We start from the raw sequence: 19,519 nt of genomic DNA on the forward strand, positions 1-19,519 counted from the left end.
CCCTACCTAATGCTAACGCTAACCCATATACAGTGCATTCAGAAAATATTCAGACCTCTTGACTTATTCCACATTTTGTTATGTTACAGCCAGCCTTATTCCAAAATTGATGATTTTTTGCCCTCATCAATCTACACACGACAAAGCCACAAAGCCCTACCCATGACAAAGCGAAACAGTTTTTTAGAAATGTTAGCAAATTTGTTAAAAATAAAATATTACATTTACATAAGTATTCAGACCTTTTACTCAGTACTTTGTTTAAGCTCCTTTAGCAGTGATTACTGCCTCGAGTCTTGGGGATGAGGCTACAACATTGGCACACTTGCATTTGGGGAGTTTCTCCCATTATTCTTTGCAGAACATCTCAAGCTCTGTCAGGTTGGACAGGGCGCTTTTCAGGGACACAGCTATTTTCAGGTTTCTAAAGAAATAGTAGATCGGGTTCAAGTCCGGGCTCTGGATAGGCCACTCAAGGACATTCAGAGACTTGTCCCAAAGACACACCTGCATTGTCTTGGCTGTGTGCTTAGGGTAGTTGTCCTGTTGGAAGATTAATCTTCACCCCAGTCTGAGGTCCTGAGCGCGCTGGAGCAGGTTTTCATCAAGGATCTCAAATCAAATCTGTATGTGACAAATTTTATTTGTCACATACACATGGTTAGCAGATGTTAGTGCGAGTGTAGCGAAATGCTTGTGCTTCTAGTTCCGACAATGCAGTAATAACCAACAAGTAATCTAGCTAACAATTCCAAAACTACTACCTTATAGACACAAGTGTAAGGGGATAAAGAATATGTACATAAAGATATATGAATGAGTGATGGTACAGAGCGGCATAGGCAAGATGATGGTACTTTTCTCCGTTCATCTTTCCCTCGATCCTGACTAGTCTCCCAGTTCCTGCTGCAGAAAAACATCCCCACAGCATTATGCTGCCACCACCATGCTTCACTGTAGGGATGGTACCAGGTTTCCTTCAGAAGTGACACTTGACATTCAGGCCAAAGAGTTCTATCTTGGTTTCATCAGACCAGAGAATCTTATTTCTCATGGTCTGAGAGCCTTTAGGCAAACGCCAAGCAGGCTGTCATGTGCCTTTTACTGAGGAGTGGCTTCCGTCTGGCCACTCTATCATAAAAGCCTGATTGGTGGAGTGCTGGTTGTCCTTCTGGAAGGTTCCCCCATCTCCACAGAGGAACTCTGGAGCTCTGTCAGAGTGAACATTGGGTCACCTCCCTAACTAAGGCCCTTCTCCCCCGATTGCTCAGTTCGGCAAAGTGTCTGAGTAATTATGTAAATAAAGTATTTCTGTTTTTTATTTCAAATAAATTTGTCAAAATTTAAATAAATCTGTTTTTGCTTTGTCATTATGGGGTATTGTGTGTAGATTGATGAGGAAAAAAATATATTTAATCAATTTTAGAATATGGCTGTAATGTAACAAAATGTGGAAAAAAATACTGAATACTTTCTGAAGGAACTGTATTAACTATTTCAAATGGTATGGTACTTCAATTGGTATGAACGTCCCAAGGATCCCAGATAGCAGGGACCTATAAACCATGCCACTGTTAAAAACTTCTAAAATGGTGCAGTTCACCACTAGAATGCCCTATGATCTTCCTCTTTTAAGAGTGGCCATTAACTACTTTCAAAGGTGTTTTTCCACGACTGCATTAAGAATGTTGAAGGCTACAATGACTGAGAATGCATGTTTCTCTCCCTGGGCGCCACCTGCAATTTGAAAGCACAGAGAGGAATATTATTTTTCCACATAGAATGCAAAAGCTGACCAATTGAATAGGCAAACTATTATAATATGGGGTTGTATGATTTTTCTGTTGCTTAAATATAAAAGGTACTGTGTCTCAGCTCCACCTGGCTCTCATTTGGATCATAGGTCCTGGCAGAACCTGAACCAATTTAACCCCTGGTATAGCCTACTTTCTGTGAATTGGTGGCTTCTACGATTGTGGCTAGATGGAGTTCAGCTATGGACTTAAAGTTAGGAGAACTAACACAGCAGGTTAGGAGAACTAATGTAGCAGGTTAGGAGAATTAGGTCAAGGTTAGGAAAAGGGTTAGGCTTAGCTAAATTCTACAGTTGTCCCTGACGCGACAACTAGATGGAGATGTGCTAACCACAACCGTAGAAGCCATCATTTCTAAAAAAACATCAGTATCATAACACCGCCATAATGAATTAATGAGGTGTGTCTGTGTGTGTAGGCCCCATGACAAGCAAAGCTGCACAATATGGCCTGGGTTTGAGACAGGGGGGGGGGGGGGGGGGGGGGCTATAACTAGTTCAAATGGAATAACCATGAACTGAATAGTTAATTCACAGCTTTCCTGACAAATGCTGAGGGTTTGATTATCTCAATTGATTCTTGCTGAAATACTGGGGGAAATGTCAATTTCACAACTACAAAATAAAAACACAAGAACACATTTTCCTTTTGGGCTGTTTATTATTGGGGTAACAGTTGATTTCTTCAGGATGGATTAATGGGTTACGTTATCTTCAACAGAAAACCTAACTGATCTACTCTTCTCCTTATCCTACGGAGGTGCTTTAGGTCAGCTAGTAGGCCTGGAAAAATGTCTCCACTCTTTTATATCTGAATGTAGAGGACCAGTAAGGAAAGTCAGTCATGAAAAGGAAAATCACTTCATTTCCCTTCTGCTTGGTCACAGATGTGCCGCCAAAAACACACATCTTCTCCTTTAAAGAAAGAAAACTCCCTACGTCATTTCATCATCTGGTTTTGACACAGTCGTATGAGTGAGAGTCTGAACGTAACAGATTCTTCAGTGCTTTGAACAAATAGAGGAAAACAAAATCTCTCACTATTCAGAGATACTGGAGCATATGCAACCAACAGTAGGCTATACAATATATCTACTTTTCAGGGAGATTGAAACAAAAACTATACATCACCTATACATCTGCCAATATATCTATTGTTTATACCATCCATATGATATTTTAACAAGCTTTTCCATTAGAAAAATACAATTTGGTCTGTTTCTTTTCTACTGTGCCATGGCTTTCTGACTGAACAAGACATAATTCAGATCCCCCCCCCCCACTAATTGTTTTCTTGACCAATCGGATCTTTTCACATCATGATTTTTAAAAGTCTGTAGCAAATTGAGCTACAAAACCATGGTGCATCTGGAAAAATTAACTATCATTCTGAGGACTAAGATATCTAGTTATTGGGAAGGTAACATTTTCCCTGAATTTTGTACATTTTCACCCCAAATTCTAATTCCTGAAATGTCACCGTCCGGATTAAATTCTCGGGTGATTATAAATGTTTTCTTTAGAAAACCTAACACAAAATATGTTGCTGTACATATATCATACATTTGTCCATAAATCATAAAAATGGATTAGTAGTTGAAGTTTACATTAAACTATAATATTTATTACATGCAAACACAGTGTCTGTCTGAGGACGTGTTTCATTACTGTAATTACCGAATCAGCTAAAGAGCTCAAATTGGAAAGTCTGATTTCATTTTAGAATAACTGAACAATTTCATTTGAAATATTTACATTTTCAGTGTAATGTTTAACTCAGGCCTTGTCATTAGGGCAATATTAACAAATATTATAAATATATAGAACTTTTTGGGACTACGAAAACTGTTACGGTGAGTTTTGTGAAAAGGCTAGTAAAATGCATAATATCTGATAAAAAAAAGTAGAATAATTATGAAATAGATAAGCACAGATCCTAATCTCAGTGATTCAAGAGGAAATTCTGTGAAAAATTACACTTTAATTCATTTTTTACAGTTTCATGAGAATTGCCTATCAGAGCTTTTTCAGAGCTGATCTGATTGGTCAAAAGTCCAATTAGCGAGAAAATAAAAAGTCAGAAGTGGGCTGCCTGTTTAAACACAGCCATAGCCAATCAATCAATCAAACAATCAATCAAATGGTCACAGTCTCTTCAATGTGCCAGAGTATCGCTGGTCAGCTATCTACTTGTCTTTCTTTGTCAGATAATCACCCAAACTATATCTCTTGGAATGCCAGAAAAACTCAAGCCTATCTGGATGAAGTTAATATGGAGTCTTTTCCAGTGGATGGATAGCTTACTATGAGCTGGGGAAATAAACCACTAACATCACTACTGCTGGCTCTGGCTGGGCCAACTTCACAGCATACACATGGAGAGGTCTCTCCAACCCGTCCTGTAGGTTTTTCACCCCAACCCTAATCTAGCACACCTGATTCTAATAATTAGCTAGTTGATAAGATGAATCAGGTAAGACACCACTGGGTTTGGCGTGAAAACATACAGGAGGGTAGCTCTCCGGAAACAGGGTTGGAGAGCCCTACCTTAAAGTCTAATCCTATAAAGCAGAACTGGAGCACCCTCTACTGGTCAGATATGGGATATCTATGGTGTGCTAAGAGCGCTCCCAACCCTGCCCTCTTCTCTCCCCACCCCTAAGGTTTATACAGGCTCAAGTCTAGACCAGGTTCAGGTATATATATACCTGAACCTGGTCTAGACTTGAGCCTGTATAAACCTTATATATATATATATATGGATCTACATGTACATACAATGATGGTAACCTACACACAGCAGTGTGATAGCATCAGTGCCTCCGCAGATGGCTCCTTGAGTGTCCACTGACTCCACTCCTCTGGCATCACGTTGGCTCCCATCCCTTCTAGTGCGGGGTTTCCAACAATACTTTTGGTCCCTTAGATGTGAAGTCTCCTTCTTTCACCCCTTCTCCTCCCTCTCTCTGTTTCGCTTGCACCACTTTCCCAGCCCAGCTACTTTCTTCATCATCGTTAGCGGTGCTCTTTCATCCGTTAAGTCTCTCCTCTCAGGATGGAGGCTCCCAAGAACCAGGAGTGACACGAGACCTGGGGATCTGAGAGAGAGAGAGAACAGCAGCTGTTAGAAGGCACTCGCCAGTCAATTAGAGCCGGTTTAAACACGGTTTCTGTTCTCTCTCCTCTGCGCTGCTGTAACATCACTACCCCAAGGACCAGCCTCCTCCCAGACATAAACACTAACACACTAATCAACTGTCTGTCTGGACACTCTCACACACACACACTTTAATCAGGTGTCTGTGCTCGCTCCCTTTGAAACCTACAGTCGTCCGGGGGAGAAAACAAGTTCAACTCTCTGGAAGAGACGTAACACCTGAATCAGCCTGTGTGTGTGTGTGTGTGTGTGTGTGTGTGTGTCGTAGCAGACTGACCAAAGGGTTTAAAAAGAGAATGTTCTTCCCCTCTCTGTGGTCTCCTGACACCCCACTGTGACTAACACTGAGCTACACACACACACAGTGGTGGGGTTAGTTTAATCACAGCTAAAGAGGCTCATCCTCAAACAGACCACACAGAGCCCGGGGGAGTAAACCTGGAGGACGGATTCGGCCTCATATCCGGGCCTGGCTACACAATCCATATTTTACTAGACAGAGTGAAGAGAGGAGGAAGCTTGAGGACATCTGTACTCATAAAAAACATTGTGATATACGAAGGTATCGCCCCCTATTGGACAACCCCCCACCCCCACCCCCCTAAAGAACACTAAAAATCCCCCGTTGGGCTATAGCGCGAAATCACATGCTACAACTGGACAAATCATGACATAAGATAATGTCCAGGCAGAGGCTGAGTGCGGGAAAATATTTTCTAATATTATTGTCTGGTGGAGCTTTTGGCATGGAATGGGTTTGCCCGTGTCTGTGTGGAGCTCACATGATGGAGCACAGTGACAGTCAACTGATCAGGCTGTCTTGCCGTAGTTAGCTTCTTTTCCTGTCCCGTTATTTAGAACCTAAGTCGGTCCTCTTCAGACCTGGATAACATCATCTCTATTTGGCACGTCCTCCTCTCTTAATATTGTTGGTTCCATCTCTCATAAAGCTGTGACCGAGAACAGCCCTTGCCCCAGCCCTTGCCCTTGCCTGTCGAAAGGGAGAGAGACGGGAATACAGCCAAAAGAAACAGCAAGATAGATACGGACTAGCTCTTTCCATGACATACTGACCAGTTGAATCTGGGTGACTTCGATCAGTGTCGATGAAGGGGAGGAGACAGGTTAAAGAAGGATTCAGAGGGTGAATGGGCAAGACAACATATTTAAGGGCCTTTGAACAGGGGTATGGTAGCAGGTGCCAAAGGACAACCAGCCAACTTGACACAACTGTGGAGTCGAGATGAGCCAGCATCCCTGTAGAATGCTTTCGACATATTGTCGAGCCCATACCCTGACGAATTGAGGCTGTTCTGAGGGCAAAAGAGACGGAGAGAGAGAGACAGAGAGAAACAATATTTGGAGGACTTCTCCACTCTATAAAACATATTGAACTAGGCTATACCCGAATAGGATATTACTCGGTAGGTCACTCCGTGTGGTGCCCTGCTGTGCACCCCCCAGTCAAGTTCAAATAGGCTGTCTATCATCGTCAATGGATGTAATATCGCCCCAACCCCACTCTCCTGGCTCCATCTCTATTAGTCCGCCCCCACCCCTCCCTCCCTCTCTCTCTCATAACAACCCATATCATACGGCACTTCCTCTCAACAACAAGATAAAGACAACCATATGTGTAGTGAGGCTCACCAGAGTAGTGCCTTGGACCGAGTGCTGACCCCCTTAGCCCTGGCGCCGCTGGGCGGCGTGCTGACCGGTGGCGTGGCGTTCCGGTGGCTCCTCTTATGGGACTCCAGGTAGAGTTTCTTGGCGAAGGCCCGGCCGCACACGTCACACGCGTGGAGCGAGAAGTTCTTGGTGACACGCACCTCTGTGCTACTGCTGCTCTCCTGGTGAGCGTCATGGCGACGCGTGTTGAGGGGCGTCGGGGCGGGGGTGTCGGGGAGTTGTTTGTCGTTCTTACGGGAGACAGGTGACCCGGTTTGGGCCTCCTGCTGCCTCTCCTGTCTCTCCTGGTTGCGAGTGACCGGAGTGGAGGAGGAGGTGGAGGAGAGGAGGTCCTGTTTGCGTGTGACTGGGTAGGAGGAGTTGTTGAGGAGCTCCTGTTTGCGTGTGACTGGGTGCGTATGGGGGGAGGGGGCTGAGTGGCACCCGTTCACCTCCTCCTTGACCGTTGTTCCTCCTCTCTTGTTGTTGTTGGCATTGGGGGCAGAGTTGAGGACCACCTCAGCCGGCCGCTTGACCGCACGCGACTCCAGCTTGGGCACGATCTTGGCCAGGTAGCCCGTCGACTTCTTGTGCACCACCGTCACGTGGCGCAGGACGTCGCGCTTGCGCCGGGACTCGTAGCGGCAGAGCGGGCAGCGGTAGAACTTGATGAAGATGTCCGTCCCGTCCGTGTGCAGCTCGATGTGCTTGGTGAGGTTCTGGCGCGAGCTGAACTGACGTTTGCACAGCTTGCAGAACAGCTGCTTGAAGTCGAACCCCACCGAGAGCTTCTGAGGGGGTCTCCCAAGAGTCCCGCTACTAGTACCACCGGTGCTGTTGATGGACGTGGAACGAGTCCATGTCTTGGGGCTTCCGCCACCGTCTTCCTCTTTGATCTTTTGACCTGCCTTGGTTGCCACGGCGACGCCCTTCCTGTCCATGTCCCTCCCGTCCGTGTCGCCTGGCGTCGAGGCGGGGCTGGAGTCAGGGTCGTCCCAGGGTTCCACCGCCTCCTCCTTCACACTCAGGCTGTTGATAGGGGTTCTGTTGCTAGGGGTGCTGTCAGTGTTGGTCGCTGTTTTGCTGCTGTTGTTTTTGTTGGTCGCCGTGGATGTGGTTGCGGCCGTGGTCATGGAGACGGAGCTAACGTTCTTGAGGTTCTTGAGATTGTAGATCTTGTGGACGATGCGCATGTGTCTCTTTAACATGACCTGGGAGCTGTACTTCCTCTTGCAGAGCAGACAGCGGCAGGAAGCCAGGTTGTACAGGGCCGATGCCAGGAGAGAAGGGGCAGGGGGCGCCGCGGTGGAGCTTTTGGGGGGCTGAGGGGTGGTAGCAGCCACGGCTCCTCCGCTCTTTAGGGTGTGACCTCTCGTGGGTGAGGAGTTGGCGCTCTTGCGGGGAGGCGTGGCCTCCAGGGACAGCGGCTGGCCGGGGCGCGTGGCGATGTCCGGCGTGATGGTGTCCCGGCGCAGGCCGCGGTGCACCTCGTCAAAATGGCGCCGCACGTTGGCCTTGGTGGCGAAGGACTTGAAGCAGACGGGGCAGGACTTGCCGCTGGGCGTGTGCAAGGGGCGGGACCGACCTTTGACCATGGAGAGGAGGCTGATGGGAACGGTGCGCGTCTCGGTGAACTTCCGGAGCTCCTCCAGCTTGGTCTGGTGCATCTTGCGACAGTGGCGGCGGATGCTGCGGCGAGAGTTGAAGTCCTTACCACACAGGCAGCACGAGATGGTAACGTCCTCCACCTAGGGGGAGAGAGACAGAGGGAGAGTATTACAGTGAGCGTTGGTGTGTGTGTGTGTGAGCATGTGTCTGCTTGCAACCTTTCTCCTGTATGTACCCACCCCGCTCGTAGACCCCTCCTCCTCGGGCTGCGCCGCCTCCTCTCCTCCCTCCTCCTCCTCCTCCTGGTCACTCCTCCTCCCCCCCTCCCCCTCTCCTGTCTGTCCATTCTCCGGCGTCCCTCCCTGCTCCCCCCAGGGCTCAGGGCTGTGTGTGTGGGTCCCTCCAGGGGTGTGTGGAGCCCGGGGGAAGTGGGCCAGCTCCTCCTCTGAGGACATGAACTGGAACACAGCGTTATTGGAGGTCTGGATTGGCTCCAGGCGCATCACGTAGTCCGGCCGGTCCTTCCTGGGGTAGATGGCCTCCAGGAGGTCCTTCATGGCCCCGCTCTGCTTGTCACCCTCGCCCGCTGGATCTAAGAGGTCAGGGGGGAGGAAGAGAAAGACATTAGGAAAATAACGTTTTCAATCAGACACCAATATTTGCTCCCAAACGTGATGTGTTTTGAGCCTAGATACGTCACAACACTAAGGAACATTCCAACCGAAGGAACATTTTTAAACTTGCCAAAGGGAGAAACACATTGAGCACATTGTGGCAACAGCAACCACGTTACAACCATATAATTAAATAGCAATTTAATGCATCTTTGTGTTTTCACAGACATGGTCTTTGTGGTTATAGTTCAATACACAGATGAGATAACAAGAGGATATTCTAGATATAGACAGAAGTCATAGAGAATGGAAGAGTAGTGGCTAATGAGGCTGGATCAAAGACAGAGGCTGGAGCATGAAAGATAATTTAGTTAGTTAGAGTATAGGAGGACAGGAGAGAAAGGGACCAACTACATTAGGGAGAGACAGAGACAGAGACATGGAGAGACATGGAGAGAGACATGGAAAGACAGGGAGACAAAGACATGGAGAGACAGGGAGAGAGACATGGAAAGACAGGGAGAGAGACAACGACATGGAGAGACATGGAAAGACAGGGAGAGAGACAAAGACATGGAGAGACCGTGAGAGAGACAGGGAGAGTTAGAGACGTGGAGAGAGACAGAGACATGGAGAGACAGAGAGAGAGACGTGGAGAGAGAGACAGAGAGTGAGTGTAGACCAACGAAGACCGTGAGTGAGTGAGTGAGTGAGTAAAGTGGGTGACAGTATAAAAGAGACAAGCATAGGCATTAAGTGGGAGACAAGCATTGACAAAGAGGGAGAGAGACAGAACTAGAGAGCGAGATGTAGCCACGTACCGTCCGGCTTGGACAGTCTGGTGAGGCAGTAGTACTCTTTGTGGGTGATGAGGTTGGGCAGGCCCCGGAACAAGCTGCGACATGTCTTACACTCAAAGATGGTGTCCACCTCATTCAGCAGCATATGCTTCAGCTGGGCTGTACCTACACATAGACAACACCAGGGGGCAGTGTTAGGGAGCGCTGGCGGAGACAGACAGACAGGACAAATAGGACTGGGCCATCAACTCCTAGAGCCTAAAACCCTTCGGTGTTTGCATATCGGAAGGAATATAATAGACGTGATTAAATAGATTTGGTTTGCTGGACGAGCGATCACTATTTTTCTTCAGAGGTGCAAACATTGAAAGAGTAGAAGCTAGGTGTTGTACTTGTACTTGAGTCATGTCTCATCACAAAACGTACGACTGTGTCGTGATTCCTGATTAAAAGACCTCAGTGCAGTCGGAGTAGCATGACTAGATGTTACCTGAGCGGAAGACCTCTGTGATCTGCTGGATGCCAGACTTGGAGGTCTGGAGCTGCTGCTGCAACAGAGGAGGGTCACCTGGCTCCACGCAGTACCCTGCAAAGGTCACACACTTCAATACAACACTTCACTCTGCCCTCATCCATGGTGTGTGTGTGTGTGTAGAGAGTGGCTATTTCCTATAGAAAGTGACTAGGATGGGTTTGTTGACAGATCCTGGGCATATAAGTATAGAAGTGGTGGCAGCCCCTCAGGGGGTGCTGGTTTAAGCTGACCCCCCCCCTACAGCCCGGGGTCAGATGGTGACCAATCAGACGGGCCGACACAGCCAGCACCAAACACGGCAGTAATCATTACACCCATTCTGTTGCAAAACATTTCGTCTGTTGCGTTTACTCCAAGCGGAAAACGCAAACGAGTTCCTATGGGAATCATTCAGTTAGGTCCCTCCCAGTTTTGCTCCGTTTGCATCCGTTTGGTTCTTAGCGGTTTCCGTAATGAATACACCCCAGTTCACCCCTTCCGCCCCGCTAGAGTCGGACAAACAGGAAATATGCGTGTGTGTGTGTGAGTTTTATGCAACAGACAGTTGATGCAACAGATATTTCACACGTTCGCTACAGTTAGTGGGGTCTCTCTCTCCAATCCCAAATGGACCCCTAAGAAATATGGTGAAACTTCCACCTAAAATATCAGAGGGCAAGGTGGAAGCTATTGCCACATTGCTTACACCTGTCAAATCCTCTCAGATCTCCACAAGTACATAGGGGTCCATCTGGGATTGGGCCCTGGACTGAGGCTTCACCTGTCTCCAGCTGCACGTCAATACTCCAGCATATCTTCCTCTCCTCTTCTCCTCGCCTTCATCTGACGTGAAGGATCTGGACAGGCTTCAGCCATACTGCTTTAGGGCATTTCCATGTAAAAGGAGCCACGAGCACCAACATGAGAGGTCAATAGGAGCGAGTGTCAAATGAATGCTAAGAGTCTATTTTTGTTTCGACACCGGATGTCCATAGACATTGAAAAGTAGTTGACATTTGGTGGCCTTGATTTCAATGTCCACGGATGTTGATTTTTGGTCCGGTCCCGACCGGCCTTCACTCGGCCCAATAGACGTCCATGATTATTCAGATTTGGTCAAGTCTGGACCAGACCAAATTAATGTAATGTACTGAATGAACTATACTCTACGGTACTGAACTCTATTGTACTGAACTATACTCTACTGTTCTGAGCTGTACTGTGTAGTACAAATCCACTTCATTTACTGTCATTGTCACTCTCCTCTCCTCTGTCCCTCCCCTCTCCCTCGGTCCCTCCCCGGCCTCGATCCATCTTCTCTCTTCTCCCCAGCCCCTCTCCCCGGTCCCTCCCCTCTCCTCTACCCGGCACCCCTCCTCTCCTCTGCCCCTCTCCTCTCCCCAGCCCCTCTCCTCCCCGGTCCCTCTCCTCTCCCCGGCCCCTCTCCTCTCCCCGGCCCCTCTCCTCTCCTCTCCCGGGCCCCTCTCCTCTCCCCCCCTCTCCCCAGCCCCTCCCCTCTCCTCTCCTCTCCCCCCGGCCCCTCTCCCCTCTCCTCCTCTCCTCTCCCCACGGCCCCTCTCCTCTCCCCACGGCCCCTCTCCCCTCCCCTCCCCACGGCCCCTCTCCCCTCCCCACGGCCCCTCTCCTCTCACCCCGGCCCCTCTCCTCTCACCCCGGCCCCTCTCCTCTCCCCCCGGCCCCTCTCCTCTCTTCTCCTCGGTCCCTCTCCTCTTCCAGTCTCCTCCGTCACTCTCCTCGGTCCCTCTCCTCTTCCAGTCTCCTCTGTCACTCTCCTCAGCCACTCTCCCAGTCTCCTCAGTCAGGACAGACTGGCCAACAATGACTGAATAAATATATTGTATCTAGTGCTCCGCAGTGTGTTTGAAGGACTTCAATCAAACTAACGGTAGGTTGGTGTAGACAAGCGGGCAGTCTTACCCGGTGTCCTGGGGGCTGCGTCGGGGCCTGGGTTAAGGTCAGTCATTGGGTTAGGGCTGCTGGGCTGTGGCTCGTCTGTCTGGCAGCACTGGTCTCTGGTAACATGGCTCTCAGGCTCAGGTTTGGGCTCGTCCTGGGGGATCTCCTCCATCTCCACCTCCATCCTGCTGGAACTCTGATACGTAGACAGACACAGAGAATGGTGAAGTTTACCTTTTAAACCTCACAGACATTCCTGGGCTATACGATGGTCAGGGAAACACTGGGACAGAGGGTGTGTGGTGCGGAGTTGGAAAAAGAGGTACGGGTAATTCAACACAGGTGTGGCTCCTGAGTTAATTAAGCAATTAACATCCCATCTTGCCTACGGCAATGTATAAAAATGTCCAGTTGCCCATTATTTTGACTACCATGGCTAGAAGAGATCTCAGTGACATTGAAAGAGAGGTCTCAGAGGAGCACAGGGGGTTTAAAGCTGTTCTGGTTGCTCGTGGTGTCCCAATGCCCAAATAAGACACATTATGTTGGTGTTTCCTTTATTTTGGCAGTTACCTGTACATCTACAGACACTCTCTACTAGCCTGTGTAACACCAGCGCTATAAGTGTTATGGGAGAACCCTACTTATATAGGAGAGACAGAAATACTGTACACGGCACTACGGAACCACCTCTATAGCTGCATAATTGGTCTGAGTAAAGATACCTAATGACTCATTATGCCAAACGCTATTTGATCAGCAGTGCTGTTGCTGATCTCGACACCTGCGGTGTCACGTGGCATTGTTTGGTTGGGTCTGATAAGGGCGGGTGGTGGTTCCACTACTGGCTGGGTGAGACTCTCGCCTTGTCTGTCTTTCTGTTTCTCTCTCCAGGGTGATGGAGATGTTTCCCAGCACACCCAGCTAACACACACACACACACTAGGCTGTCAGAGATAAGGGACTCTACACTGACCCTTGGCTTCTCTCTCTCTCTCCCCTCCCCTCTGAATACTTTCTGAAGGCACTGTAAGTCTGAGGAGAGAGAGAGAGAGAGAGAGAACTCTCTCAGTCATCTCTCTCACTGATTGATGAGTAAACAGTGAGGATGACTGTCTGTATTCAACTGCTGCATGACAGACGCTGTGAAAAGGAAAAGACAGAGTGGGCTGGAAACGGGGAGGAGTAGAGGGATGGTACCTGAACCACTGAGAGGACTCAGTGTGTAGATTGGGAGTCAGGATATAAACATAGTACACTGGGGGTGAGGGGCTATTGTTCAGGAGAGGAGGGGATAGTATATATTTGGGGCTCTATTGGGACTGTGTACTGGTAGGATATATACGGGGGGAGGGGGGGACTGTCTTGTCTCTACCTTCGTGTGTTGCTGAGAGGTCTTCCTCGGAGCGGATTTGGCCTTCACCATGCTGCTCTCCCTCTACCAAACACCTGCAACAACACTGGAATGAGCCCATGTTTCAGTGTGCGTGTTTCCCCATCATCGCCAAACCATGTTTCGATGCCGTCACAGAGGTGAAAACAGAGGTAAAGCCCCCCTCTAGTGGTGGTCCCAGGCTAGTGCAGTTCCATCCATCACATCCACCTGCCTGACTGTCAGCACACTTCCAAGTCTTCATGTATTATTCCAAGTAAAGTGTGTGTGTCTCTCTATCAGAAACTGCCCAAACCATATACCACCCCTGAAGAGTCAACCCCCCCTGTCCCGAGTCTGGTTCCTCTAACTCCCTTCCAGGTAGTTTTCCCTGGTCACCGTGCTAGTGCTTGCTGACTCACTTTAGGTTACCGTAAGGCACATTGCAAATGTTTTGGTTAAGTGGGTGAACCGGTCCTCAATTTGCACCGATTCGATCAAAACTAGGTTTTCAGATTTCCATTCTTCCAAACCTATAGCCTAATGCATTAGGAGGAAGATGGTCATCGCCGTCTCAGAGCGGGGAGAAATACAAGAGTATGTTCAATGAAGAGCTCAGCGGTAATGCTCTCTGACAGCATCAGACCGGACGGCCGGGTATCATTGGAGTCAATCCAAAGTCGTGAGGCTCAATCAGAAAACATGCAGCTATCATCAGAGAGGTGACCTGGTGGCGAAGACTTGGTAACACGCACGGGCGTTTCCATGGAGACAGAGCCAGAAGTAGTTGTTCCTACTCAGGTAATATGATGAAGTGTGTATTTATCAGTGGGCCTGTAGAGACAGACACTGCTACCAGAACAAACTCACCAGAGAGTCATTTTAAAACGGGAAATCTGTGATTGCTACATCATTATTAATTTTTTTGCTTTTAAATTCATGACATACAAATGTCCGATTGATTCTTGAAGAATATAACTCAATTACCTCATGACCTTAGTTGGCTGAATTGTCTTACCCCATCAGAAACCAAAATTTCTGCTTGTTTTACGCTAGTTAACAATGTTTTGTAGACAAACACGGTATAGCTTCAAAACATGGTTAAAACTACAAACAAATGTTGTTCTCATGGATGGCCAGTCCTTGCACCCATAGCTCTGTTTATGACTTTAAGAGCGGTCACATTTCTCCAGCCCTATCCCTAAGCTATTTACCGAATCCGTGGCGGGGATCATCGATGTGTTATTTATTTGAACTGCAGATTGCCCCTTTAACGTCGCCTGATAAGATGTACACTGATGTGAAAGTACTGAACCCACACCTGCAGACTGCTGCAGCTAGGCAGTGAACATAATTGAATGAAGAAATGACAGGAAAAGTTCACACCAATTATTTCTGGTGTGTAAAGGGATGAGTGTATAAGTGCTGGAATAAAGAACGGATGCCTGTTCACGTTGTAACCCGTGTGAGACACTAGAACCTCACATGGAGACTGGCTTCTGCCCTCATAATCACACCCACTAGACAGACCACCAGCACATCATAACGCAGGTCTGCCCTTATAGTGAGTGATTCTCAACTTCCTCAATCTAAACCCTATCTGACCATAACAATAGGATGGCCTTGGGATGTTTACATTCAGTTGTTAGGCAACCCTCTCCTGGTCGTTTTAATCCATCTGAAGAAGAATTTGACCAAAAATATACATCATAATAGCATTATATAGGCATACTTTCTCTTGCCCTCGGCTAGTCTTCTTAAAATGTTCTAGAAATTCGTTTCTAAAGTGGGCACTGTAGAGGCATACACTTTAAAATCATAACCCAACATTACCTAAATATGTCACTCATCTCCACATGCTAAAAACGGTCAAATTAAAATGCATTCAGGTGATTTTCATTCAAGTCGATGAGAAAATAAAATACTACTTTTTGTTTGAAAGCAGAAAAATCACCCGAGACAAGTGTAACTAACATGCGCAGTGCCCAACGGGGCGCAATAACAAAACCAAGCGTTCAGTTGGACAATACGCCCCACTCGGGACGAAACCAGAAATGGCACTGCGTTTCCCCCGCTTTAATCAGAAAGGATGCCTTATTTGTATCATTCATTATCTAGAATTTTATGTGTGCGCTATTCGTAAGGGCTTTACGGTCGAACAAAATGTACGTTTACCATACTGTGGAAAAATATACCCATATTTTGAGAAGTCGCGAGATATCGACACCAGCGACTCCACAATGGGTCTCGTCAAACATGAAGGACGAAGTGAACTGCCCTCGCTGACTAACAAAAGTCCGTGTGAGCCTGCCAGCCACCATCCCCTTACGCATTCCACGCAAAGGGGGAAGAAATTTTGCCATTCCGTAAAATAAAACACCATAAAACGATGCCTACACTGTTCAATTTCATCTCCAATTGCAACTCGTCTCCACTAGCAAGCGCGCATTGATTGTTGGCGTTTGGTTCACAGTTATCTTTCAGCGGGTAGCAGTCTCCATTAGCAACTCCATATCCCATGGGCGTGCGAGGGCCGCGGGCTGTGACGCAAATGCCACTCGTGAATTGCAAATTTGACATATCTAATTCAGTGTGGCTAGATGACTATTCACCCCGCATTTAAAACTATAACACCCCACCCCCCACCCCCGTGCTGGGAGATGTGGCGACGCCAATAGCCACTAGCCAGAATATTATGTTGGGATTCGTTGCATAACTCGCCAGCCCAACTTAATAAATTGTGCACCGAGAGCGAACGGACGGGTGCAGTAGCCAGTCTGGATATTGTTACGTTTTGAATATGATGGCCCAATCAACACAATTACATTACAATCTGCGCGAAATGACACAGCGACTTATACGATGTGTACACGAGACATGGAAAGCGAGTGGCCTCGGTAAACGTGGATCTATGGTAGCCAGCACTTGGCTACGTTCTGCTAGGACGCATGCAGCTGACGATCGAGAGGAGGGCAGGGCAGCCAGCGAGTGGAACTTGGGACTGCATTCATACATAGACCATACGGGCGCCCGGATAAAGGGCTGCATGAATACTGTATTGTGTGCTCCTTTCTCCAAAAGTCCCCAAGTATTTACAAAAGGTTCGCCAAAAAAATATTGTGGCGAAACACAGGTGGTTTCAGCAGCTGCCGATATATATGGAAGCCCATTCCCGCCACCAAATTTTTTTTTTAAGTCTACTATCTCAACATGAGAGATATGGTCTACCTCAAAATGTTGATGTAGGTCATACATATATAGGTCATTTTTCTTTATTTGTTGCATTGTGTGGCGATTTCCATCTATCCACGTTGCAGAGACCGGCACAGCAGGGCCACCAGCAAGCTAATGGTCAGCTGGCATTTGCTTATCACTTTTGATTTGGTTTAATAACAAATATTGCACAAAAAAAGCACTGAAAAGATGGGACAAAGTAGCCTACTGTTGTTTAGACTGATTTGCCTCATGAGTTGTCAACTTTTGCACAATTCCTCGGTGCTTCAGTCTGATCAACTGTAGCCTACCCACTGGGCACACGCTGGTCGAATCAACATTGTTGAAATGACGTCGAACCAACATGGAATAGAAGTTGAATTGACCACCACAGCTAACAACCACCACTACAGCACACATTTGGTTAATATGCAAACTTTGGCTGGCTAGGCTACCTAGACATTTTCAATTCAAAATGATTGATTGGAATGGGATGTGTGATTAACTTTTCAATTACACATGAAAAGGGCTACATGATGCAACCCTGTTAGTTTTATTGTCCAATTGCAGTTGTGTCTGTCTGTGTAAAGGACTTCCCATTAGTTCATTTAAAAAAATACATAATTCATCTGAACAAGTACAAGGTTCCTGCAGTTTGACAGCGTTTTGATAGTTTCATCCTCACTAGGGCCCAAAGTAAAAAATTTAATAAAAAACATATGACCTGATTAGACATTTTTTTGTCCCATCATAGCCCATATAAAACTGTTTTACCGTTGATTTATTACCAGATCATACCCTACAACTAGGGTCCAGAGTTTTACCTAGTTAGGTTTGCCTACCAGATCAGGAGAAACTCTGTGCTCCTCACGCCGAGGAGTGTGCTCCTCACGCAGCACATAGGCTAGCTGTTAGAGCTTTGGACCAGTAACTGAAAGGTCGCTGGTTTGAACACCCAAGCAGACATGGTGAAAAATATGTGTCCTTGAGCAAGGCACTTAACCCTCATTTGCTCCAGGGGTGCTGTACTACTATGGCTGACCCTGTAAAACATTTCACTGCACCTATCCAGTGTATGTGTAAAATACAACTGTTTCTTCTAAGAATCATTCTATATAGGCCTAGGGATCTCTCGAAATGTCAACTTAGTATCTCAAAATGTTGATTTATGTAGGCCTATTTCGAATTAGTATCTGAACATATAGTATCTGAACATATTGAGATATCCAATTGTTCAGATACTATCTCATTTTTTGTGTATAGTATCTCGAAATGTTGAGATAGTAGGCCGCCTGTTGACATTGTGGGAATGGGCTTCCATAGATATGTGCAACGCAGCATATCGTTGCGCAGCACTGAACTTTCCCAGTTTTGTGCTAACTACGTGATGTTCCAAAGGACCATTTTATTCAGGCTGTCCTCACTGGCAATCTGGAAGCCAGAGCGCAGGGCATTTTGCCGTTCTCATGGCACGATTTGCATTGCCTCATTATCCCCGAAAATCTCCTTTACACGGTTATATTGTCAGCCTCAAAACGCCAGTATGTTGAGCAACAAAAGACCAGCTTAACTTGATCAAAGCAGAAGCCAAGTACAAAATGCACCTTTCAAGCCGTAAAAGAGAGGCCCCTTCTACATTTTGCAGCATGGCAGGGGAGTGCGGCGTAAAAACGGGCTAACCCATACAAAATAAATACAACGAGAACGTACAACACTCACATAAACACATCCATCACCATCTTAGGGAAATCCCTAAACCACTCTCAGATATTTGGCTTTGTAAAGACTCTCCCGAGTGGACGATATTACGAATGTAAAACGCTGCGCTTTGCGGCTCTGTGCCACCTTTTCCAAGAAGCAGCTTGGCGCACAGACCGGTGACCCTTCCGGCTTTGCGCGTCTTTATAACGACTAGATTTTTACCAACAAATCTAATTTTAGCAATGAAATATGACTAAATACATCTAGTTGTAACTATCATCGTATTTGAGGCCCTGGAAATATTATTTAAGGGCGAGTTTGAGTCGCCGAAACCAATTCCTCTCCCCTCCATGGACAGGCAGAACAAGAGAACGATGACGCCATTTTCTGCAAAAACAACCACGTTCGGGGAGCCAAGGCGAGGGTTTTTACGCTTCCATAACGCGTTCCGGGTCTTCGATTAGACATTTAGGGCGAATATAAATGTGTTAAGAATAGTTCTTACCTGTATAAGTCTTAACCTGACGATGGAATCCGGTTTCACGGAGTAAAGCTACGGGCTTGGGCCGGGGAGCGACTTCGAGTCCGCGTCCCTGTCTGTAGCTAGCCGGGGGTTGTTTATTACGCCTCTCAGCGCTCGGCTCTCGCACTGAACTGTTCCTCCAGCAGCTGCCTTTGTGCACTCAGAGGGGACCGTTCAGCTAAAGGCGGCCGCTGCGCAAAGGTGCAGCACTTCTACTTTTCTTTATAAATGCCAGTCTCGTTGGCACTTTGGGGGGTAGGAGAGGAATAGTTGACCCCCCCCCCCTCGTGATCGAGGAACACTGTTGCCAAATTCAGGCCGTTTAGTGCTCCATTTACTAAGCGCGCGCACAGGCTTTCCAGAATCCAGGACACACAAATTAAACCGAAACGTTAGGTCGTTTTGTTCTCTTCTGCGCATTCTTGTCGTTGATAAAAGTGCATTATTCCTTGGGAAAAGTCGTAAAACGCTAAACGTAAAATAATAAACTGATGATTTGGAACTGTTGGAAATGTTGCACCATGGCCATTTATAATTTCTGTGTTTTGAGTTTATTTAATAGTAGGGCAAACAGAACAATGCCACAATTTTGAGAAAAAATACATTTATTTCAATAAAT

The 19,519-nt window shown here is 47.1% G+C and overlaps 1 protein-coding gene across 2 annotated transcripts; it reads right to left on the minus strand.

Moving 5' to 3' along the window:
- Nucleotides 1–2,454: 2,454 nt before the first annotated feature.
- LOC109864621 (zinc finger protein 800) lies at nt 2,455–19,239 on the minus strand. 2 transcript variants are annotated; one of them, XM_031798061.1, is made up of 8 exons: nt 18,883–19,239; nt 13,467–13,540; nt 12,113–12,287; nt 10,151–10,246; nt 9,682–9,825; nt 8,486–8,838; nt 6,621–8,386; nt 2,455–4,911 (listed from the first exon to the last, which is right to left on the minus strand). In XM_031798061.1, coding segments are annotated over exons 2-8 (2,586 nt in total). In that variant the 5' UTR covers nt 13,518–13,540; nt 18,883–19,239; the 3' UTR covers nt 2,455–4,910. The 2 variants fall into 2 exon arrangements, with proteins under 2 accessions (XP_031653921.1, XP_031653922.1); XM_031798062.1 differs by lacking the exon at nt 13,467–13,540 and having other exon boundaries at nt 18,883–19,237.
- Nucleotides 19,240–19,519: the final 280 nt, after the last annotated feature.

The sequence above is a fragment of the Oncorhynchus kisutch genome, linkage group LG19 (genome assembly GCF_002021735.2).
Source record: "Oncorhynchus kisutch isolate 150728-3 linkage group LG19, Okis_V2, whole genome shotgun sequence".
NCBI lineage: Eukaryota > Metazoa > Chordata > Actinopteri > Salmoniformes > Salmonidae > Oncorhynchus > Oncorhynchus kisutch.

Bases quoted from the DNA above. Each gene is read 5' to 3' on its own strand.
- LOC109864621 (XM_031798061.1), bottom strand. From the start codon at position 13,517: ATGGTGAAGGCCAAATCCGCTCCGAGGAAGACCTCTCAGCAACACACG. The intron at 9,826-10,150 runs GTAACATCTAGT...GTCTATGTGTAG, and splicing joins CACAGAGGTCTTCCGCTCAG to GTACAGCCCAGCTGAAGCAT. The intron at 8,387-8,485 runs GTGGGTACATAC...CTCTCCCCCTAG, and splicing joins AGGAGGGGTCTACGAGCGGG to GTGGAGGACGTTACCATCTC.